Source organism: Cupressus sempervirens, chromosome 7 (assembly GCF_028749045.1).
Source record: "Cupressus sempervirens isolate cs-2001-9-10 chromosome 7, ASM2874904v1, whole genome shotgun sequence".
In the NCBI taxonomy this organism is placed as follows: domain Eukaryota; kingdom Viridiplantae; phylum Streptophyta; class Pinopsida; order Cupressales; family Cupressaceae; genus Cupressus; species Cupressus sempervirens.
Genome location: NC_143124.1, coordinates 840,999,055 through 841,023,686, shown reverse-complemented (window position 1 = coordinate 841,023,686; position 24,632 = coordinate 840,999,055). Strand labels below are relative to the sequence as shown.

Genomic DNA, 24,632 nt, shown 5'->3' with positions numbered 1-24,632 from the left:
TTGCATCAGAGAGCAAGGACTATGTCACCTACACCATCATTTTCCTCACCTACACACAGTTCAACAGGGGATAACAATAGGGGGAAACAAAAAGCAACTACAAGTGGTAGTAACCCCATTGCTCATTTATTTAACGTGCATGCAAGGGACCGGTTAGATGATGTTGTTGGTGATTTCTTCTTTTCCAATGGCATCTCTACACATGTGGCTCGATCTCCCTATTTTGTGAGGATGATGTCTATGGCAGTGAATGAGGAAGAGCCATCATATGTGCCACTAGGTGACCACAAGTTGAGGACACAGTGTTCGATAGAGCCTATGACAAGGTTGGGATCTTGATGGAGCAGATGAAAGCATGTTGGATGGATTCAGGCTTCAGCATTATCATGGATGGGTGGATGGACATTAGTCATCATCCACTCATCAACATTATGGTTACATGCATCAAGGACCCATACTTTTTCAAGGTAGTTGATTGTTCAGGGCATCATAAAGATGCTGATTTTCAGTTTCATGTGCTTAGGGAAGCCGTTGAGGAGGTTGGGCCACAAAATGTGGTCCAAGTTGTGACAAATGCAGCACATGTGTGCAAAGCTGTAGGAAGGCTTGTTGAGGCAGCCTATAGGCATATTTGGTGGACTTCATGTTGTGTGCATACCAGAACAATGTACTCAAAGACATGGGAAAAATAGAGTGGATTAGAAAGGCAATTAATAATGGGAGAGAGGTGCAGATGTTTATCTGCAATCACCATTCATCACATGCACTTTTCAGGAGCTTCGCAATCATATTATATTCTCTTGGAGAGAATGATTGAGTTGCAAGAGCCATTGCAACTCATGGGTATGACACAAGAATGGAATCAATGGCTTGAGTCCAAAACAGAGTAGGGGAAGAGGGTAAAGGAGACAATGAAGAGTGATCAGTTTTGGAGTGATGCAAAATACATAGTTTCCATCATTACTCCAGTGTTTCAAGTGATCAGATATGGAGATGCAGATTCACCTAGCCTTGGAGAGATTAATGAGTGCATTGATTCCATGCTTGGGCAGATGAGGGTTGTTGTGCATGAGAGAGACCCCACTCTAGCATTCTATACAGAACACATTAAGCCTATCATTCACTGCAGGTAGGAGAAGTTGAACACTCCTTTGCACATGGCTGCCTATTCATTGAACCTAAAGTGGTACATACCTATGCCTGGTAGAGTCACACCACTTCAGGATGATGAGGTGAAGAATGGGTTCTTTCGATGCATTGCCAAGATGTATGATATTGAGACTACTAGTGAGATTCGCATGGAGTGGTCCAAATTTGCTAGTCTTTCAGGTAATCCTTAAATCTTGATTCGGTGCTCTAAACTCTTTATAATTATAAGTTCTTTTAATTGTTACTTTACTTATAACTTTATTTAAGTTATTTTAATATTATGTTATTAACTTGTAACTTGTAGGATACTCGAATATTGCAAAGGTGGATCTCAAAACCATGGCACAAAAGAATCCCATTTTGTGGTGGAAATGTCATGGGTCACAAAAGTCAAAGATCACCTCACTAGCCATCTCACTGCTTTCTCAAGTTTGTAATACTAATTACTAATTCCAGCTCTTTATAATCTTAACTTTAAGAGTTCTACTTTACTAATTTTAATTTATGATTCATTGATTCAATGATCATTGATTTACCATTTATCATTTTTAACAAATTGTATGAACATTTGTTTGTAACTCGTAAGTTGTAACTTTCAACTTTATTATCTCAAGTGTCTAGCTCCTCAGCTACAAAGAGGAATTGGTTGACCTATAGCTTCATTCACTCTGTTATGAGGAACAAACTTACCTAAGAGAGCGGAGAAGTTGGTCATTGTACATGGTTACTTGCGGCTCAAAGATTGCAAGACACGTGAGTACAAGGAGAGCCCTACAGTACGATGGGATGTGGAGCCAGAGGATCCGTCTTAGATTGATGAGGATGACGATGTAGCAGAGGCCAATGTAGGGCTAGTTGGTGTTCCATTAGAGGATCAGGATCTTACCCACGAGGAGTATAGTAGTTCCAGTGATGACGAATTTGGTATAGGGGATGATTAGAGAGCACTTGAGATGATTCCATTCTCATTATTGACATTTTGTCATTTTGTTGATTGTACTCACTTTGATATGGCTATGATACATTATTATTATTTCATTGTTTCATGCTATTCGGCTCATCGTCATCATGAGCATCTTTATGATATATGATATTCATAAAATCATATTTGAAAAATGAATTTTGAATCTTGCATCTTGAACTAAGTTAATTTGTTAAAAGGTCATTGGTAATGGTCATGAAGTTTCAAGTTTCAAGTTTGAACTTATGGTTTGTGAATCGCATTTCAATTTTCTCTATTCAACTATATTTGGTATGTTATATAATATATTGAAGTATCATTTCATAATTAGCATTTTCAGTCATATATATATATATATATATATATATATATATATATATATATTATGCAACCTCCCCCCACTCCCCCCACTCCCCCCCCCCCTCCCCCCCTCCGCTCCCTCGCCACTGCACTCCTGTTGTCCCCAAATTGAGGACCTTTTTTCCTGCACCTAAAACTCGTCCCGACACCGCCCCCCCCCCCCCCCCCCGCTCTACCATACCCCCATGCCAAGGTAACATTGGTCATAACTCAAACTGGGTTTACATCTTTACTGTGAAACCGGTCCTGAAGCAAGATTTATTAAATTTCATGACGACCATGGCTGAAAATATCTACTTATTTCATTTGGAATGGGCACCATGAATGGAGATGTCTTTGTTTTTTGTCAAATGCTTGTCCCTTCTACTATTATCATCAAAACCTGAAATACTACATTCAGGAAACTTTGCTTGTTTGAAGGAGAAATGCTTAAATCACCCATATGTTACTGAGTGTTTTGCTTTACATTTCTGGGTATTTCTTTGATTTCCAGATAGGCAAAGATCACTCATATTAAAATTGATGCTAAAGTTTCCTTTTCGAAGTGTTGCTCTGTGGACTCCAACCTTCATAAAATGTAAACTTGTTGTTTGAGTAATCTTCAATTCTTATCTATGAGCAAAGCATTCTATTGCTAAGAACACATAATACTATTCATTTTCTTTCTTGTGTTCATTGTTCATGCTGACTTCTATATCATCCATTCCTTCACTTTCTAACAGGAACAACAAAAGATTTTTAGCATATTTGTTTCACTTTTTATATGCAACACCTTCCATCCATATATTACACATACTACTTATTTCTTACTGATAGTCTTAGATTAACCTTCACAGCTTTTGGTGCTTTCTTTTATAAGCTGAAAATAGATATGTTCTTTAGAAATTGTTTTCTCAATCTTCATTGCACTTTGGTTCAAAATGGGTGCATCAATATTTCAGCTCCTATTTTGTTTACACACTTATACTTCTTGTGCACCTTATCCAGTTTGTAACTGTTATGTTATCTTGAAATGACATTTCTGAGGGCTTGAAATAAGAAATAATGTATTATAAATACCTCCCTTGCTGTTGCTTTTATGTTCTTTGTCTTTAACAACTGTATCACTCAAATTATAGGCTGCATTTTCCTTCTTTCAAAATGTGAGAAATGCTTGTTTACTGTTTCCTTTAAAAGTGATGTTTGAATCATTTACAAATATTGCACCTTTACTCACATTGTATATTCATTTCTGCTCTCTTTTCAATTTAAGTCGGTGGCCCAAATGGCAATTTCAAGTGTATCAATAAAACATCTTGTATTTCTTAACACCCTTGCTAATTGTCAACGTAGTTAGTGTTGTTGTTAGCTGAAGAACAAATGTGACTTATGGCTTTTCCTTGTGAAATTTTCATCATTACTCTTCCAGTTGTTCCATCATTTTTGTATGATTACTTCCTCTCTACTTGCTGGTTATTCCTTCATTGTTGCATCTTTAACTATTTTTCAATTGTAAGGTTTCAAATTAATGATAATATGTCCCTTAAACACTTAGCTGATTTATCTGATATAAGTTTGTTGATCAATGATACGCTGGGCTCGAACCCTTGCTGGAGCCACATATTATATCCACATGACATTGATCTTTTCTTGCACATGACACAACCAGTTAGTAAAATAAATCATAGCTTAGGATTTTGGATGTAGATGCATATGTAGGGTAGGATGGTGAGTTTGTTGGCCTTTGCTTAGATCTTCTCGGTCTAACTCATTTTTTACAATTGCAAGATCTGGAGCGGCAGCATGGAATGTGAGACAACGAGGGCAAGCGCATGGAGAAGCGGCAACACAGCCAGTCATTCCAGGCAATGGCTGACACCCATGACCCTTCTTACCTTTATATTTCTTTTCCGCATGTGTATTTATATTTAAAGTCAAGCTTTGGTTTATTTCTATGACTGGTTAGTTTCACAGCCTATGTGGAAGATTATGGACATTTGATGAATAAAATTAAATTTTCAGAAAAAATTATGACACTTGTTTTACTTCATGAGATATTGTTCTATTTTCATCATAAAATGCAATTTATAGACATGAATGACCAAGTGTTTGCATAATGTTATGCTTTGAACATAAACACTTAAATAATCAGTCATTTCCAGCAGTATAGCTCTTTCTGTTTGAGCCAGTAGGTCAAATAGATAACAATACTCAACAAGAATTGGTTAAAACTTAAAATGCAATAGGAAATTCATTCTCCTCAACATTGTTGAAGATACCAAAAAATGATGGGGTGGATGGATTGGATCCGCAATAATAATTAAACACAAAAATACACACTACAGGCACTTACATAAATTATAGAATAATTTCATTGCCTAATCCTTAATCAAGAAACATTACATTGTGCCTCTTTTATAGAGGTCTTCAATTGTATCCGGAAACATCTAAATTAACCAACATAATACAAATAGACTTTTCTAGAACTATCTAAACATATATGACTTCTAGAACTTTACAAACCTAAATATTAATTTGACCTAACCCTATTCGATAATCCAACAATTTCTAGAATCCTCTATTACGCCTTTACATTTCATTTGAGGGGAAATTACACATTCCAACACTCCCTAATTTCAACCTTAAATGTTGTTGCATACAAATCCAAATCCTTTCTTCTGCCTGATGCCAAAAGCTAATTTCCGATAATCTTGATATCCGTTAATGCCTTCATGAATAGTGTCTTCCAAGGTTGCGACCTTTAATTTCTACAAACATTTAATAAGCAATTGGCTGAAAACGATTTCCTCTTTTCACAAGATCCAGTGATAATTTTGCCTCATCTGTCAAAAATGCCAATGATAGGGCTCACTAATAACCTTTTGCCTCTTTGATGCCTTTCTCTAATCTGTTTATCAATGCTACTGCATTCCTTCTTACACTTGAACATTTGTACCCGAATAAACTTTTTATCATACCTATAAACTTCTACCAACTCGGTTCGTAGCTCCATCCACAATCCATTTTTGTACAACCTGCCATAAAATCTTTATTGCACTCTCTATTCCAACATGTCTTATCACAATGATTTTTCAAGCCACAAATATTACAAGGATGTATATCCCAACATCTATCCTTTGTATGCCCTTTCTTGCTACAGTGTGACCATTGCACAATCTTTATACTTTCAATTGATTCTGTTCAACCTTTATTCATCTTTCCACTACTTGCATCATATCCAAGACCACCATATTTCGGCCTGACTGTAGTTTCAATCGGATTTCTTACATCCCTGTTCATCCTTTCTTAAACCTTAATCTTTAAAACCCATTCTTTCCATAATCTTCAAACCAATATTGTTATTATAATAGCTAGAAGTTCTATCAATACAATTTTCATGTTCTTCATTACACTTCTTTTTGCAAACAACTTTAGCAAAGTCACATTTCTCGATCCCATAATCACTCAAATCATTTGTGTCACAAGATCCATCACATACAAATGGTTTCGCATTTAAATATTCTTTCTCTTGCTTCAGAGTAGACAATTTCTTATTTAACATATCATTTTCCTCTTCCAATTTCTTCACATTATCTTTCTAAAACTTTGTTCTTTTTCTCAGCATCACCAAACAAATTTAACTTTTCTTCTAATTTTTGATTTTGCTCTCTAAGCTTGCATGTTTCCTTCACCTGCCAATTATGTACTTCTTCCACAAATTTTAACCTATTTTCCAGCTCTTCAATTTCCTCTATGTAGACACTAATTTCATTTAACAATTTAGACTTTTCTTCTCCCATTTCATTTCTTACTTTTGCCAATTCTTTTTGCAAAATATATTTTTCACACAATAATCTTGCATTTCCTTTCTTCACCATCACTAATTCTTCTTCTAACTTATTTGTCTTCTCTTTCTGAACTCTACCAACTTTTCCCATTGAAATCAACAATTTAACACACCTTACTCTTTCTTTTAGATATTTCTAAATGCCTTTTTACTTCCAGATTTTTAATTAAATCTTCAAACAACTTGAAACAAACCCTACATAAATATCAAACTTGACTCCATGTCATATCCTTTTTTTTCTTTTAATGGCAATAGGAGAATTTCTCAAATGATCATACCTTTTGTTCTTTCCTCTGTCCTTTCTTCCATGCTTTACAAACACTTTGGTTCCTTCATAATCTTCATGAAAAACCTTTTCTCCACTGATTTTGTTGTTCTCAATAATGTGCTTTCTTGCCGACTTGCCCTCTTTCTTTTTGCTCGCAGCTGCTCAACACTTCATGTGTGGTCTTCTTCAAAACAATTGTCTTTTCTATACCAAAAATCAATCCTCCACAATTTAGCAGCACCAAAACATCGCTTCCTCTTTAATCAACAATTTTGTCCTTCCGGCTCTAATACCAATCTGATGGGGGTGGATGGATTGGATCCACAATAATAATTAAACACAAAAATACACACTACAGGCACTGACATAAATTATAGAATAATTTCATTGCCTAATCCTTAATCAAAAAACATTACATTGTGCCTCTTTTATAGAGGTCTTCAATTGTATCCAGAAACATCTAAATTGACCGACATAATACAAATAGACTTTTCTAGAACTATCTAAACATATATGATTTCTAGAACTTTACAAATCTAAATATTAATTTGACCTAACCTATTCGGTAATCCAGCAATTTCTAGAATCATCTATTATGCCTTTACATTTCATTTGAGGGGCAATTGCACATTCCAACAAAAAAAGGAATTGATTCAAGTATAGCATCCATAATCTAGGAAATAAATTGGTAATTCCTAAACAAATTGATGAGCATTTAGCAAAGTTACACTCATTCTGGAAGAAGTAAATATGCCTAGTAAAAAAGTTGATGTTGGAGTTCAAAACGAACAACCAACAAAGCAACAAGAACTAAATGCTTCTATGCTACAAGAGGTTGTACTAGATGAAATCAACTAAGAAGTGCCTACCACTGAAAATGTAGATGACATGAATAAAGAATTTGATGTCAGTATTTGAATTGCAAAACCCATGGAGCAACAAGAAGCACATGTCCCTGCCTCAAAAGATACAATAATGGTAGAACTACAACAAGAATACATTTGAGGAACAAATGGGTAAAGAGAAAAAGACACTAATCAAAGAATGTCACCAAAAAGATTACAACCATGAGAAACAAGAATAGGTCACAATATCCTTGCTTTGTTGACCAATAAGATAGAGCATACGAAGCAAATTGAAGTTGTTTCTACTGATCTCAAGAGCTTTTAATGTAAAGGATTGAAACTTACAAATTTATCTTCAATTACAAAGAACGCATGAGAATCAACAGTACCACATATTGCAATACCATTAGTACCCAAGGATCACCATGAAATAACTCCATTGATTACCTAGTGTCAATTATTAATTTGGGATACTTTACCAGGGAGCAGCAGATGACAAAGCTTAAGGCCAATTTGTAGTTGTTCTAGTTGAAAGAATGCAAAATGATAAGAACAAGCAGAAAGAATTGAAGAAATATGTTGCTAAACTACAAGGTAATTTAAGAAACTAATAGGGCTACTACAATCAGCAGATCAGATTGCCACAATTCTGATACTTTCTCACAAGATCAGGAGAATACATGAGGATCGCCATGAAATAACTCCTACTGATTACCAAGTGTCAACTATTAATTTGGGATACTTTACCAGGGAGCAGGAAATGACAAAGCATTAAGCCAATTTGTAGTTGTTCTAGTTGCAATAATTTAAAATGATAAGAACTAGAAGAAAGAATTGAAGAAATATGTTGCTACACTACAAGGTTAATTTAAGAAACTAACAGGGCTACAATTAGGACATCAGATACCTACAATTCCAATACTTTCTCACAAGATCAGGTTTTGTCATTTGATAGGATGAAGCACATAAGTACTGCAACAAAGGAATGGATAAGAAAAATGGTATCCAAAGGAGAAGAAACCTTTCAAATTGCAAGAGAAAAATGAGAAGTGATAGAATGGGAAGATAAATTCAGAAATTGATAGATTTTTATGAAGCTCAATTGAAGCATAATTAGGTTGAATTGCCCAGGGTTAGGGTGATTGAAAGGTTCAGTAATAGCTACTCTTGTGAGAAAATATTGAAATGAAAAAAACACTCCACAAATTAGACCGCGGATCAAACACCTAAGTGGGAAGATGAATTGCTAAAGAGTGTATTGGAGAAATGAAAGAATCAAAGAAGTTTGCTACAAACTTTAAATTTGAAGAATTAACTGTCACTGAAAAGATATTGGGACGATCATTAGTTTCCGTGTTTTTTAGAATGAAAATGCTCCTATAGCCAGGCTCAAAAAAATGTTTAACAAGGTGCAGATGATAGAGCAAACCAATGATCCAGAGTAATGAGTCGAGCAGACAATACCATAGTTGTAATGAATAAACATGAGAAGAAAACAAGAGGCACGGCTGCAGATCATGCTCAGATCTCCATGACATTTGGATCCTACAGTTATAGATGGAAATGCATGTGAGATCAAGAGAGGAGCAAGATGAATTAAACCATCATTGCCTACTAAGATTTTGTAAGATGAGAAAACTGAAAAGATGGTGGATTGATAGTTGAAACAGGCAATGAAACAGGAAACTGGGCTCCAATTCTGCAAGATTTTTGGCTTCCAATTGTGTATACGGTATTTTGATCACCAACCCGTCTTGTAGAATTCTCGCTTAGAACTTCATTGGTATTGCCCAGTTGACATTGTCTTTCAAAGATGTCAACTCCAAAATGAAGATTCGGCCTTTCAAATGTAAGAATAACGATGCTTTTAATACATTCTCTTGCCTTTCGAATTGTAAAGGCTCATCATCTTCATAAAATTTGAACTGTCGGATTGTAACTTACTTTGGGACCTAGCTTTCTATAAAAGAGCTATCATTACTTTATTTTGGGGACTAGAAACTGTGGAGCTTTTAATTATAATTAATTCATTTCCTTAATGGTTTCCTTTTACCTAAAGCATGCTGTTTTCCTAGGCGCTATACCTACAAAGTTGCAACTATTACATCAATCAAGATATGTTTATTGCAAGTTTTGTATGACTTGTAAATTCCGTGTCAATATTTTGATATATCAAGGTACTACAGCATTATTTCAGTGTATTTTGATCTCTTTTTTATTTGAGAAGTCTCCTTTGAAGATTTTCATTGTTTGTGTGGTGTTAATTTATAGCACTAAAGTGTACTCATGTAATATTGTTGAGAAACTTAGATTCTTTACCCTTTCTCTTTACCTTCTCTTTCTTTCTTTTCATTTTCTTTAAATCTTCTAATAATGTTTTAGAAGAATAGGTCAAAGTTATCAACAATCCTGCAATTTCTTTAAGATAACTAATGATCTATGCAAATAAAAAAGAATCATGTTTAAAAACAAAAATTAAGAATTCATTTCAATCTAGTGACTCCTGAGCCATAAATTTCCATCATAAAACAATTTTCATATTGATTTCACATGTTTTGCTAGTCAATACTTCACATTTGAAGCCTTGGGATAGTTAAATCTTATCCCAAAATTTGATTTTATTTCAAGAAAGGTAAAGTTCGTTGTGAGTTTTATTTGAAATTGTATGTACATAAAAACAGCTGTCAGTCCTCTAGCGTCCCTTTTCTTTGTGATTGTAGTACGTTCTTTGCTATATGTTTGAAGATAACTAGCATGTATGGGGAAAATAAGGAGATTCCTTTGCTCTTAAACTTACTCAGAAGTTTGTAGTCAGCCCAGATATTGTCAGGATGGTTACATTACAAAATTCTTTCAGCATGGCACATTTACTATTCTAAAGGTCTATTTACTCTCACAATTTCTCCTCTAGAGAAGGTGCTGAGAAGCCTTCCCCATGAAAACATGGTGGGGAGAAAAAGATTCCACTTTTGCTTTGGGATCTCTCACTTTACCAAGGGAATGAGGGGTCAGAACTCCTGAAGCTCGAGCATAAGGTGCTGCATTGTTTTGGAAAATATATATTCAGGGTACTAAGGGGCCTTTCAAACTTTGTGACTTTAGTGCTTATGCAAAGCCTTTCACACATCAAGTTCGGTGCTTCTTAAAAGAGTGTGGCTTGCTTTGCAAATGATGACGGACTTCTTAAAAAGATAATTGTAGGGGCCATGAGATGCTCTGGATCTTGTGATTGACAAGTCAGTATCTAAGCAAGCAACTCAATCTGTTGCCGACGTTTGATGGAAAAATATTGGATACAAAAGGTTTTATGCTTTAGGGAAACACATGTAATCATGGCTGTCAAACAGTGTTACAATTGGTGCCATATCATCCATATCACTGTTTTATTCTCATATCAGAAATCAACGAATATACTTAGAATTAACAGATCAAGATTGAAAAGCTTGGATTTTTAAATGCAGATATCTAATATTTTAAAAACAAAAACAAATATATATTGAATCAAATTTGGCACAAACCTAGCCACAGTGTGAAGGTGCATGTCACTCCCCAAAACAAAAAAGTATTTGCTGCCTTATTTCTGCATCACGAATTATTCACATAAGATCTTTGCAGAAAGTTATACTAACCAGAGAAATGTTGCAGTGCATGAATAACATAATATAGACAAACACATCCATAAATATAGCTTATTATTTAACCCTATCAGGAAGTCGTAAATAGAACTTTGCATGAGACCTTTACAAAGGTCAAATATGGCAATAGAAAACAAAATCATGGACTATGGTACACAAATCACTTGAAGCTCAGAGACAAAAGAACAATAGTACTCACAGGTACATGCTTAGTAGAATAGTCCAGCCTTGTACTAAAGAACCCCATGAACTACCAGTGAACCTGTAATCACATTCATCTCCGTAAGATGCTTCTTGATAAAAGGTAGATAGCCAACAAACAGGTGAAAGGAAAGATGCTGAGGAGGTTAACACAAACCACATTAAGTCTCGTATGAAAAGAGCACGAGGTATAAGCATTCCATTTCCAATGAGAGCAAGTAGAATTGTGAAGACTGAGAGCCCATGAAGATTCACAGGGTTCCTTATGTTTGAATACTGGATAAGCAGCCAAGAGTATTAGTTATCAGCAAAAAAACTTCCCCTACTTTTGAGTTATCAAAACAACAAACTTATGGGAGAGTAAGCTTTTCCATAGGAGAATAAGGATTTTCTGAAAACATGGCATGAGTTAAAAAGAATATTTGGACTCATGCAAAAGTACTATTCAGGTTACATTCTAAATTGTATACCAATTGGGACACAGGAGACCACATGAAGAGAAGTGTTGCTATCCATCCTGAAATTCCTTCAAAAATGTTCAGTAATGCAGCTGGTAGCCATCCCCAATTTGCCTGATCAAGAAAAAGAACAAGAAGTAGTTAAACTCAAAAGGTAAAGCCACAAGAATAATGTGAGAGGCTATGGCCAATGACAACTCAATGTTGGCATAATAAGGAGCTTTGCATTGAAAATCCAGCATTTTGTTGAAGCTTGTGCTTCGAAATAATGATGTTGTTAAGGACTTAAAAAATAAGTGGACGTAGACAATAGGATTCAATGACCTTATGGATTCTTCAGATTTTCTTTTTCCAACAATGTGCATCCAGTTTGCATAAGGTGTCTCAACAAGTAAAAAGCCATCTAGGTAGCATCCTAAAAATAGAAAAGCAAGGGAAGATACGGTCGGAGAATAAGACCAATATAAATAAATGAATCCTTTATGATACTTAAAATCTATACATAATAGGCAATTGCATTCCAATACAAATAAATGAATTCTTATGATATTTAGCATATCCTTACATAATAATAAACAGTAACATCTATTAAGATAATATCTTATACTTTCTATAATAGTCAACTACTTGTCTATAGTCCATCTTTCAGTCTAGATAGGAATGTTTCCTATCCTGTCTCTTTTGTCTTCAGTCCAAATAGGAATGTTTCTTATCCTGTCTCTAGTTTTGTTTCTAATTCCGTCTTCAGTCTACGTTGTTTCTTTTAGAAACAACATCCTTGTAATTCTTTATAAGGAACACATTTGTTCCTCTGTTAATCAATGAATCATCCGGAAATCTGTTAATCTGCCAACTCTTCTTGAATCTTGTAACAACATCTCCAATACAAATAGATGAATTCATTATGATACTTAGCATATCCCTACATGATAGACTATTACATTTCTTTGTATTGAGGTATAATTTTTCAACACCCTTTCTTAATAATGCATTAGTCAACTGAATTTAAAAAAATAACATAAATTGAAATCTTCACTTTCAACAGTTTTTCGCCGGTCATTCTAAAGATGTTAGAGATGTTAAACTCTATATTGTGTCATCCTCATAAAACTATATTTTCTGAATTCCCATTTGTTGAATTCCTGAGTTTCCAAATCTCATAATCTCGAACTCCCAAAATCTAAAACACCCAAATTCAGATACTAAGAAGCCTAAACAAATTTGTGAAGGGAAGAACTTTAATAAAGTGAAGAGTTACAATATTGAAATCAGCTCTCTACCTTCAGACAGTGCAAAACAAAGAATATATGTGTACCAAAACAAATCTATGTTTTGTGAAGTTTTTTTTCCAGCAAAGCATACAGATCTAAGTTGTTCCAACAAGTAAAAGAATCACCATAGCAGCTGAGACAAAATGCTTACCAGCCAAATAAATTTTGAAAAATTAGAGAGGAAAAAAGTTTATAAAAGTAAAACAGAGCTTTCCCTTCAAATTGCCTGCCTGCATTCAGACATTTTAGGAACGGGATTTTTTGTCTACCAACCCAAATGAATCCATTAGATAATATAATATATTATGCGCAGGAAGTTAAATCTCACCAGTTCCATTAAGACCAGCAATAGTGCAGCTGCAATTATTCCAGGCAATTTACTTCTGGGGAGATAGGGGACAAAAGTCAACCAAACCACCTACATGAGAAACAGAATCAAGAAACACTACTTTATTAGTATTCCTCTATGTTTTTCTTTTAGCTTCATTGTTCCAAAAGATGTTTTTCTTTTAGCCTCATTGTTCCAAAAGACATCAGACTTTGACCTTGCTAGTACCAACCTGTGTAAGCACATACATGCCTCCTACACCCAGAATCTCTGTCCAGATTTTCCAAGCACCATCAGTGATAATATTTGTATAATTTAATGAATTCACAACAAACCCTATCAAACATGCTGCTGCAGTGGCACAAAAAGCAAGTAAGGGCATAGCCCCGGCTATAGCCAATTGCAACAGCACAATGAGAGTGGTTAACACGCCCACTGCCTGGACTATGCTGGCTCCCCTCTCCCTCTTGTTCACAAAATAGGAAAGTAGGGACAAATTGCCCATGAGGGATGTAAGCTGTGCCTGCAAATGCATTCGGAACCCATCACAAAGATGACAACATCACAGTGTAAAACTAAAAACACAATATATTAATTAAAGTATCTCTTTGCACTTTTTCATCATAGTGGAAGTCTATTGGGGAAAAACTGCCTAAATTTTTGTCAATTGGCATTTACGGGACTCCGTTATTACATTTAATTTAAATTTTGTCTCTCCCTTGTTGGAGTCTTCAGACGTTCACTATCATGGATCAACTAAATATAATTCAAAATCATTTGTAAATGAAACTTATTAGATGTTAGCTGCCTGGTCACTGCATTCAACGGTCTCAATGAGACCGTCTGTCTTATAAATTCAAATTCCATGCTCTGACGTCCTGGATTAATTTCTAGACAGTCCATAGTTTTAAGTTTTCAAAATGGTATAAAAGCCATGCTAAGTGAACACTAGTCAAATAGTTGAATGAGGTAGTGCGCATGGGAGGTCATTGGTTTGAGTCTAGCTGATCCTCTGTTTTCAATAAGAACTCAATTTATTTTGAAGTACAAAAAGATATAGTTTGCCTATTGTCTTTAAAGAATCCCAAAACAAATCATGCGTTCCAGATATACGTACTATATAAAGATCTAAACGTGCTAGAAATCGAGATGACCCAAAACCTGAAGCACAGACTGGTTGATTTCACATAAAAATTTAAAATGAGCAATTTCTAGAAAACCCACCTCCCAGAACTTCAGATAAGATTTATCCGTGTGACTCTCATGGACTGACTTCTTCTGTGTAAAGATAATGTTCCTGATGGATTGACTGTGCGAAGAATCGCCGGATTTGTAAAAACAACATGAAGTGTTTCTGAGGCTGGGTCTGGCGGTTGGATCAACGTACTGTCCTTTAATCCGAAAGGATTTCCTTCTGAAACGAAATTCTCCAATCCATTTCACATTATTCCAGTTTTGATTTCGATCTCCCAATGTACCCAATAATCTTCTAGCTGCAGCCTTAATCCTCAGAAAAACACCACATACATTTGCCCGGAGAGAAACTTGAAGAAGACTAGATTTCTTTCGACTAAACCATCCTTTTTTAAAGGCATTGCTAGCTCTCAATTTAAGATGAAATCCCTGAGCCTTTGCATCCACACTGATCTTCCATGTCTCAAGCCTGCTGTCTGTCATTTTTGTGTTGCTTTAGCTAATTTTCATATTCATTTCATTTCAGCGCTCTTCCTACTTACAGTAAATCACATGAAGAATATGAATTTATATGAGCTATCTTCTATGATAGTTTTTATATGGGCCATCTTTTGCAGTGGAGCATTTTAAAGCAGTACCATAATGTGTTTTTAAAAAGCTTCCAGAAGTGCTTTATTTGATGCCTTGTTGCCGCTCCTAATTCTTCCGTTTAACGTAGAGGTATTTGGTGGTCCCAAAAACATTTGAAACAAACGGTAACTATTTTTCTGGTACGTTACATAACAGTTTTATATGTGTGATTTCTATGGCACAATTCGTCGGAACAGGGAATATACCCCTGATTTCATAAAGGCAAATACTATTTGTCAGTGATTTAAAAGGGAGTATCGTTGGTTTAATATAAAGTATGTGAGAAATTGTCTGTTTCCAATTCAGAGTTGATTTTCGGGGTTTCTTCAGAATAACATAGCCATTATTATATTCAAGATTTAAAAGACTATAATGGTGAAACTGATATATTTAATTATTTTTATTTAATTTATAATTATTTTGTAAGAATATCCAATGTAAATTTATTAAATGGAAAAAATTTAGATCTAATTTTTATAAATACGATTTTTAATTGTATTCTTTATTTCATATGTGTTCTTATATATTCATTCTGAATTTGTTATTACCATTTTATGTCTTATATTTAAATTATTTTTATATTTAAATTTTCTCACTCTTACAACTAGTGATCATAATGAGTTAATTTTAGAACTAAATAAATATTATTATCTTATTATAGAAATGAAAGGAAAGACTCTTTTTTATGATAATTATGACTTTAATTTCTATTTTAAAAAAATTTATAGTCTTATTATTATTTATTTTATTTAAATATAATTTTATAGACAATTAATTAATTTAAATTTATTATATTATTTTATTGAATCAACATAAGTTTACCTACATAATTTATTCATTAGAAATTGTATACATTTAATTTCAAAATTTGATATATTTCTATTATCTAAATTCTTATATAATAAATTATTTTAAATGAAAATTTTATGTTTCAATAAATTAGTCATTTTATTGAAATTGTTTAGTTTTAATACTATTTTTTATATACCTAAGACATTACAACACAACTATATAGTTTTTCTTTTGAAGTCATTCTTATTCTATCAACTTCTTTCTTCAATAAACTTTATGTACAGAATCTATATTATATTTTACATCAATGAGTTTTCATGTTAAAGGAAAAAATTATTTGTGAAGTTATCATTTCTCCATATAAAAGATTAGTATTATACCTTACCTTTCAGGTAAAATTATTTTTCAATGTATATAATATTTGTCATTCTTTAATTGGAAGAAAATAAAGAACCATCTGTTTTACTGTAAACATAACTAACAGTAAATAAAAATTGAAACATGAAAATTTCCCCTGTAGTTGCATGGACTCCCCCATCAGAGGGTAACGCTTATACAGATGCGCCATTGACCAATTTATGGGGGCAAAGGAAAGAGATGATTCTTCACAGCATACGCAGTTCAAACACGAAATTATATTTTATCATAAACTATCCTATTCACAACAAATTAGACTTGAGATCTGAATTGTAGAGCGGGCTTCGTGGAACATCTTTGAATGGAAGAAAAAACATTTTCTTAAAAGTTTAGTCTATATCTTTTCCCAGAAAACAGTAATTTATATTGTTATAAAATTATTTTATTCATTTGACAACAATATTAGATACTGCGTACACTGAAAGTTAGAGGCTGTACTTATTCGGATCCGAAGTCCTAATTAAAGAGTTCACAATAGAAACTCTACAGACCAGATCAAATTAGGTTTTTACCAGAGAAAATTAGTTTTAACATTTTCGGATCTAGAAATTCAAACAGCCTTGAAACAGAGAACGGATGGAAGGGAAAGGGGAAGAGAAATTGCATACCGTCCATTGTACTGCGAAGAGTGCAGACTCGTTCCCTGCTATTAAATTCTGAACGTTTAGAACTATTTGCGGAAATTGCATTAATAGGAAGGGTACTGTTGCAAATTCAGCCACCCTCGCAGTCATAAAATCCCACTGTGAATACAGTTCTCTCTCCTTTTCCTCATATCCTGAAAGAAGGCAGCCATTGTGGCCAATTTGAACCACCTGTATTCTGCATCGGTGTATGTTTAGCACAGAGGAACTACAGAAACTTCCATAGTTTATGCAGATACTGTATCCATTTATATGGAATAAATGAGAAGCAATTTAATGGATGTAGATCACGGAAATTTTTAATTTGGAGTTAAAAAAAATTGTTTCTTTGGGTTATGTACTTTCACTTAATGGGAATCACTCAGGAAAATCCGTCCGTAAGTCGTTTTGCTTTGAAGCCATTTCTTGATGTGTAATTTTGCATACATTAACATACAGATTATAAGACCAAATCATTTTATTTACCTTTCACCATTAGAGGATATATGCATTTAATAAAATTAAAATAAATTTCTGCAAAATCCTGTTCAATTATCTATGGCTGAATTTGGTAGATCTTGAAATAGATGTGGTAGTCGCACTTCTTAGCTGGTTGAACGCCCTTTATTAGTTGGATAAAACAATAAAACTTACGGAAATTTTATTCATGCAAATATGCAAAATAATTCTCAAATTTTAATTACCTAAGAAAAATATAGAAGGGAAGGAATGTCATGTACGGATTTTTCTATAGGAAAAATTGAAATGAAGAAACACAAGAGAAATGTCAACAGAAAACCATGAACCAATACCCTGCTAAAGTTTAAATTTAAAAAAGAAATTTCGACAACTGATTTATATTCTGTCCACTGAAAAATTCTACTCGTCAATTTAATTAAACTCTTGATGAATCAGCATATATTGCCTAATAAAATAGAGACAACTGATTTATATCGTGTCCACTGAAAAAATCTGCTCGTCAATTTAATTAAACTCTTGATGAATCAGCATATATTGCCTAATAAAAAAGACTTTTCTAAAGAATCCCTGTTCCAGCAATTTCTTTTCCAGTTGTAATTTACAGTACAACTTTGTTACTCTGCTCTTCTTTTACATAAGTATAGCTTTATTCAATTTAAGAGAGACGTAGAGAGAGATTAAATAATATGCCGGAACTATCCTGTCATGCAATTTCTTTCCATTCCTCTATAACTTAATCTAAAAAATAACGCTAAATTATTTATAATTTTAGATTTCCAGACCTTTGCAAAAAAGAAAGAATTTTCATGTTAAGAACAATTTTTCCCGGGAATTCGGAAATAAAACACAGAGGAATCTATTTTTCAAACCATTACTTTGTAGTTATGTGAAGTGGAGATCACTAATAAACTCTGAATCCATGATTAAAAGCTTGAGAGCTAAAATAGAAAGAATGCATTTGTAATATAAAGAAACAATTACGTAACTGTAAATGAATAAGACCGTTATTTAAGCAAATTCGCAGTAAAACCAGTGAGACAACAAATTGGCAAAAAAAAAAAAAAAGAACGTAAATTAAAAAGAAAGAAAATGTGAAAGATTTGTTGCCTGAGCTTCCTCGTTGACAAAGAAACTGGATTCATATTTTTCCATGGGATGTAACATCGGTGCAGCGGCCTCCATTATTGAAAAGAAATCAATTTGACTGAGGTGAAATGACAGATGTGTTGTGCAGATTCGAACTCGGGACATACAACAACATATATACTCAAAACGTTGAACTTAAATTGACACTTTAACCAATATTTGTGTACTATTAATAATTAATTAGCTCTAGTCCACAAATTAAGAATCGTCGAGATCTAAATACCAGTAACCTGCAGGTGAATGGTGAACTTAAAAAGGCAAATTTTACGGACGTGCAGAAACGTGAATGGTGAAAAGTATATTTGTGAATCAGCATGTAATTGTTTTATATTTTACATTTTATATTTTAGAATATCTGTCCACTTTTTTCACTTTATAAGGTCAAATTTGACGAACCATGTGAACATCATAAATGTGAAGTCCATGGCATGGCCACCTCACTTGAAACCTTTAAAATCTACTCTCTTTTTGTCTTTATCTTTGAAGGAGTCCAACCCATTCTTTCATTATTATCTTCGAAGGAGTTTGGATTAGGTTGGGGTCCTATGGACACTCGCTTCCTTAAAAATAGAGCGGGTGCTGTTGATATTTTTTTGGGATATTTAAAAAGGGTGGCGGTCCTATGGAATTACAAGTAAATCTGCTTTAAAAACATAGCTGCTAAATTTAAGGATGCTTTTGTCTCATAAATTTAAAAAAAATTAAATTAAATTTATTCATAAATTTGTTTGGTGGGAATTCATTTTGGTGGGAAAATGAAGTAGAGATTGTTGACAAATGGCATAATTCCTCCCTACGCTTGGGGCTAAATTCATTCCCACCCCTTTTTCACCAGCTCAAATTGAGAAGGCTAAAAATTCGGGGTTCCTATTTTGTAGGAAAATATTCCAATTAACCTTTTAGCCTCCCTTAAAAAAGTATCATAGAGCCACTTCCTCCACAAAAATAGAGCCCAAGCCCCTCCCATGGGACCCCTACCTTAGTATGTAGTTAGCTTTTGTTAATCATTAGGGGTGTCCTTATGATTCAACTCAGTGTAGATAGAGATAGTCACCTTAAGATCTATATAGGAAGAATCCAAAACCCTTATTCAATTATATCATTCATTTGAACTTTGAAAGACAAGTTAAATTAGTAGTGGCATGCTCTTGTGCACTATGAGCCAATAGTAAATATAATTTTTTTAAGAATATAAATAGTCACTTTCTAAAAAGGATTTGTTTCTCAAAACATTAATGGTCTTTAGTGATTGAGATATTAAGTTTCCACAATTCCAACTATTGAACATAATATTGAAAGCTTTGACAATCTACATACTAATATTGATTATAAATTAACAAAAAATATTTTATATTTAATTGTGTTTATCTAATTTATCTTTTTAAATCAATATTTCAAATCACACTCCAATATCCATCTTATTAGAATATTAAGAAATAGAAGAAAAAATTCACACAAGAAGTCAAGTGAGGTAAGACGCTCATAGTATCATGAAGCAATAAAGATACTATATAATTTGTCATAACTAAATATATCAAGAGGAAATAAAGACGTAAAGATGTTGTATTTCTCATAACTCATGAGCATTCAATAAAAGATTAATCATGATTAAAATTGCAAAATTATCTTAACCTCCCATTTTAGAGAACACGTGCTCATAATAAATGAAGACAATTTAATACTTGATAAAATACCACAAATGATTTCTTTCTAAATCATTCATTAGCATGCAAAGTACTAAAAAGAATGAGTTTGATTGAAGGTTCCATATTATTAATGCAAATAATCTAAAACATTAATGCAACTATTCCAATTCATTTCTTATGATTGCTCCAATCATTGAAATGAGTAAGAATGATAAGTAAAATTCCTAACTTAGAACTCTAGAATATATGGTGGTATTATAAATCATCAAAAAGTAGTTAATTCATTTATCAATCCCTACAACTATCTACTTATTTTTTATGAAATACAAATGTACACTTATGGCTTTACCATGTGAACACTTGTCTCAATATTTATCCATTTTAGAAAATAAACAATCATAATATAGAAATCATGAGCCTAATACTTAATAAAATATCACAAATATTCCATATAAATAAAAACTTCATGTGATGAGTATTATTTATAACTTAAAAACCCTAGCTCTAAAACCCTACATATTTATCATTTTTAGATGGTCCCTTTAAAAAATACGGATTTCAGAGAAAAAATGTTCAATTTATACACGTGAAAAAGAAATCTCCAATGTAAGGATAGTATGTTTTGAAGTTTAGCATCTTAAATGCAACTCAATTTTCTTATTTCCAAAATGCATTGAATGATTAAACAAACATTGGTGCATGCAATAATTGGTAAGCCATTTGATAATTAGTGCATGCACTAACCAATAAACCATAGCCAAATCTTGTAAATGTCATAACTTGAAAAAGTCCAAAATGACATAAAGCAATTTGATCCATTCAATAATATCATAATTCATTGGAAACTATTCTTCCCATATTAATCTTTCAAAACATAATATAGAAAATATTAAAGGTCTCAATTAAATCCACTATTCTTGATCGAATAAAGGTTTGACAAAATGCTCAACTCATCTATGAGAGGCACGAATCATCCTTAATTATATAATTCCTTATGCATCCAATGATAGCATACTATGCTCACTGCAAATTTGATTTTTTTGCCCTTCTTTTCAATCATTGCATGCTTCTTCTTCCACTATAAGTTAAGATCAAACCTTAATTAATGCCAATTCTTAAATAACACAATTTCTTATGCCTAAATCAAATCAAGAAAATTGTGTTTTACTAAATGAATCATACAAAAAATCAAACTTCAAAATTAAAATTTTAGAAGTTCAAATAAAATCTCGCCTTAATTTTCATTCTCAGAAACTAAGTTTCAAACCCTTCTTTATCGCACTAAAATCTTTCTATTGTTGTCAAAAAAACCACGAACAAAGAGTGCTAATAGAGAAAGGGCAATGATAAAAGATTATAAAAAATCTTTTTTTGCAGTAAATAGGAATAAGAATTGAAACAAATCAAGAAAACTTGTCAACATAGGAAAGAAAACTAAAAGAAATGAATAGAATAGAAATTATGAAATTTAAAAGATATTTACTATTTTGTGCACATGAATTGTTTACCAATATGTCTCATTTAAGGACTCAAGATTGAATATTATTTATTGATTTGTTGAAACAAAATACTCTCATCAAAGTTTTATGGAACATTAGCACCTTCCTTAACGAGATTTAAGAAAATCTCAGTCATTTACCCTAATGAATTTCTCTAGCATTTCCAAGTTGTATGGGTCTGCAAGTGATGCAAGAGCATCCAGTGGTGTAAGGACAATCCTGTATCACCCAAAAATATGCTTAGAGATAGTTTCTGTTTAATGTGTTTTTATTTCTGGATACCCATTTGGGTCAAATAAAGGTTCCAACTCTCACAATCCCATTATTAGTTTTTTGGGTTGGAGTTTTTAAGCACCTTGGGATACATGTAAATACAAAAAATGAGTTATTTTGTAATAGAGCCAAAGTTATGATGAGTTAGAGGGTCTAATTCGGAGGGATGATTATACTTGTAATTTAAAGCGCTCCAGAAAAGAGAATCAGATCAAAAGACTTTATGATTAGAAAGTTATTGCAATTTTAAGATTCCTGGAGACCTCCTAAGAGCGCTTCAAAGTTAGATTCGAGGCACTAAACAGCCTCATATGGGGCCGAAAAATGGGGAACGAGCAAAGCTTGTCCATAGGGTTGTAGAGCACTTTGAGAGCTTTCCAAAAATGTAAACGATTCATCAATTGGAGTCCCAATTCAAAAGTTATGCCTCCTAGAAGTTGGACTACCATTTCTAGATTCTTCTAATTTTACACTGACTTCTGACGTGACTTCTGGAACCTTCTATTTTGGCGGTGGATGCCAACTGGCATATTCTAGAATGTATTCCTAACCCTAAACGAATTGGGGTCTATTTAAGAACACTTCTAGCATTGTAAATGCAATTCTTAGTGGAGTTAGAGAGAAGGTACAGTGTGGAGGATTTCTTTCTCCATAATCATACTATTGTAAGCCCACGGGGCATTTTTCATTGATAATAATATTTCCCTTTTCTTGTGTATCCATTCTAGTATTTGGTTGTGTCTCCATCAAGTGGTATCAGAGCAGGTTTTCCTAAGTGTATAGATAGAGCACCAACTGTGAGGTAGTTTGCACTAGGATTGTGTGGTTGTGGGTTTGAGACAAGAAGATGCCTCCACAAAGGGAATGTGGTGGAAGGGCCGGACTTGTTACTCTTGAGGTTAGAATCCTCCAGAGACAAGTTCAAGCATTGCAGGAGGAGATTTGCAAAGGACTGAATGTTGTCGCAGGCAACGAAAGTGAGGAAGGAAATGAAGAAGAAGAAAATATTGGATAGGAAGGGGAAGGTGAAGAGGAATTCCTAAATTAGGCAGAGGAGATGATTTTTAGGGCCATTTCTAAGCTTGAAAAAAGACGTAAAATTGATGTGGGTATGTTTACGGAAACTCTAAACCCGAATGAGTTGACCGATTGGATCAATGAACTAGAGGAGTATTTTGAGTATGAGGATATCAGGGACCCAGAGAGGGTTAAGTTTGCAAAGGCCAAAATGAAGGGCCATGCCAAAATCTGGTGGCAAGAGATTCAGCTGGAAAGGAAAAGAAGAGGAAAGGAGAAAATCACAAGGTGGGATCGCATGGTGGACAAACTAAAGAAGCAGTTCTGTTAAAAATAATAAAATCAAAATGAACTAAAAATAAAGAACCATAAATTAATCCAAGAGATTTTGTGATGAACATAATTACCATACTTTATATGAGCTTTCCAAGATCAACACAAAAAAGGAGACAAGGATTTTGAAAGGGGAAAGCAAAGAAAACCCCTTGTGAATTATATGAATGAGGTAAATGCCTAAAGAATGATGAGAGTGAGAGAATGAGATAATGTGGAGCCAAAAGGCTCATTACATGAACTACATAGTGATTGTGTGTTTAGAATGAGAGAGAAGCATCTCTTATAAAGAGATAAGAGAAGGAATTATTTGTAACTCCCATGTGAATGATTGCCACATTCATAAGTGTGTGCATAACAAGTGTCATAATCCTCTCAAGAAGGAATAAACTATTTTCCTTAATAAAGAAATTACAAAAAAAATTTGTCCTCACATGTGCACTAGAGGACAAACAACATAAGGGATACCTTGGTTTATCTCATTTAATAAATACAACCAAGGAAAGATTACCAATTCTAACATCCCCCTTTAATCTTTACTTGGGGAAATTACATCAAAGGGTATTAAACCCAATTTTTTACAATGAAATTCTAAATAGCAGCAATTGAAACTTTGACAATGTCTTCAATTATGCAAAAAGGTCTCTTGTGAGTGTAGGTAGATCTTCGTAGAGCCAAGAGAGAAGTGGATAGGTCATTAAAGTACACCAAATAATATTGTCTTGTATGTGCTTGGATGGATTACCTAAAAAACATAGACACAAGAAACAAGACAACTATCCACAAGAAGTATTTCATCTTATATTCAAATTAGAAATCCTTTTGAATAAGGATAAGAAAACTCTCATAGAGAAACAATGAGGAAAATAAAACATGTTACCACAAAACAATGGAGATAACCTGATATCAAGATAAAGTATATGCTCAAAATATTATCAATAAGTACAAAAAAAAGTTTGATCAGTGTTCTCATGAAAAGCATATTATACTAATGTACTAATAACCACAGACAAGGCCAACTAATGATACTTGCACCAACATTGCATTAATCATGTGGATATAGACAATCCACTTAATGAATCATCCCACTGCAAGTTAATGGGGGCGTCCCTCCATAACATGCATGACTCATGATCTAAGCAATAAAGTATGTAGATCATTATCACATTAATATATGAAAATAAAGTATAAGGAGAGACATGCTAATCAAATTAGTATTATCATGATTTTTTGTTAGGATACTCAAAGGAATGGATTATGAGGATTTAACAACATATTGC

The 24,632-nt window shown here is 33.5% G+C and overlaps 2 protein-coding genes and 1 long non-coding RNA gene across 4 annotated transcripts in view; 1 reads left to right on the top strand and 2 right to left on the bottom strand.

Annotated features, from left to right (window-relative positions):
* LOC149550016 (uncharacterized) overlaps positions 1–4,477 on the top strand; it is a 54,139-nt gene extending 49,662 nt beyond the window's left edge. The window contains exon 2 of the long non-coding RNA XR_016354162.1: positions 4,238–4,477. This is a non-coding gene — a long non-coding RNA (uncharacterized LOC149550016). The remainder of the gene's footprint in view (positions 1–4,237) is intronic.
* Positions 1–15,212, bottom strand: part of LOC149550015 (maltose excess protein 1-like, chloroplastic) — a 73,968-nt gene extending 58,756 nt beyond the window's left edge. Inside the window, exons 1-7 of one of the 2 annotated variants that reach the window (XM_089793184.1) lie at positions 14,527–15,212; positions 13,535–13,825; positions 13,303–13,392; positions 11,716–11,817; positions 11,403–11,521; positions 11,244–11,306; positions 10,928–10,989 (exon numbers count right to left, since the gene is read on the bottom strand). In XM_089793184.1, the coding sequence (XP_089649310.1) occupies positions 10,928–10,989; positions 11,244–11,306; positions 11,403–11,521; positions 11,716–11,817; positions 13,303–13,392; positions 13,535–13,825; positions 14,527–14,979 (1,180 nt within the window). In that variant the 5' untranslated portion in view covers positions 14,980–15,212. The remainder of the gene's footprint in view (positions 1–10,927; positions 10,990–11,243; positions 11,307–11,402; positions 11,522–11,715; positions 11,818–13,302; positions 13,393–13,534; positions 13,826–14,526) is intronic. The other variant, XM_089793183.1, reaches the window with a different exon arrangement.
* Positions 15,147–18,664, bottom strand: LOC149550014 (uncharacterized). The gene is made up of 3 exons (XM_089794411.1): positions 18,546–18,664; positions 16,944–17,150; positions 15,147–15,263 (listed from the first exon to the last, which is right to left on the bottom strand). Exons 1-3 carry the CDS (start codon positions 18,618–18,620, stop codon positions 15,147–15,149), a joined length of 399 nt encoding a protein of 132 aa, XP_089650537.1. The 5' UTR covers positions 18,621–18,664.
* Between the last annotated feature and the right edge of the window lie 5,968 nt (positions 18,665–24,632).

Bases quoted from the DNA above. Each gene is read 5' to 3' on its own strand.
- LOC149550014 (XM_089794411.1), bottom strand. From the start codon at position 18,620: ATGGAGGCCGCTGCACCGATGTTACATCCCATGGAAAAATATGAATCC. The intron at 17,151-18,545 runs GCAACAAATCTT...TGCAGAATACAG, and splicing joins TTGTCAACGAGGAAGCTCAG to GTGGTTCAAATTGGCCACAA. The intron at 15,264-16,943 runs GTATGCAATTTC...GTAACGTACCAG, and splicing joins TCTTCGCAGTACAATGGACG to AAAAATAGTTACCGTTTGTT.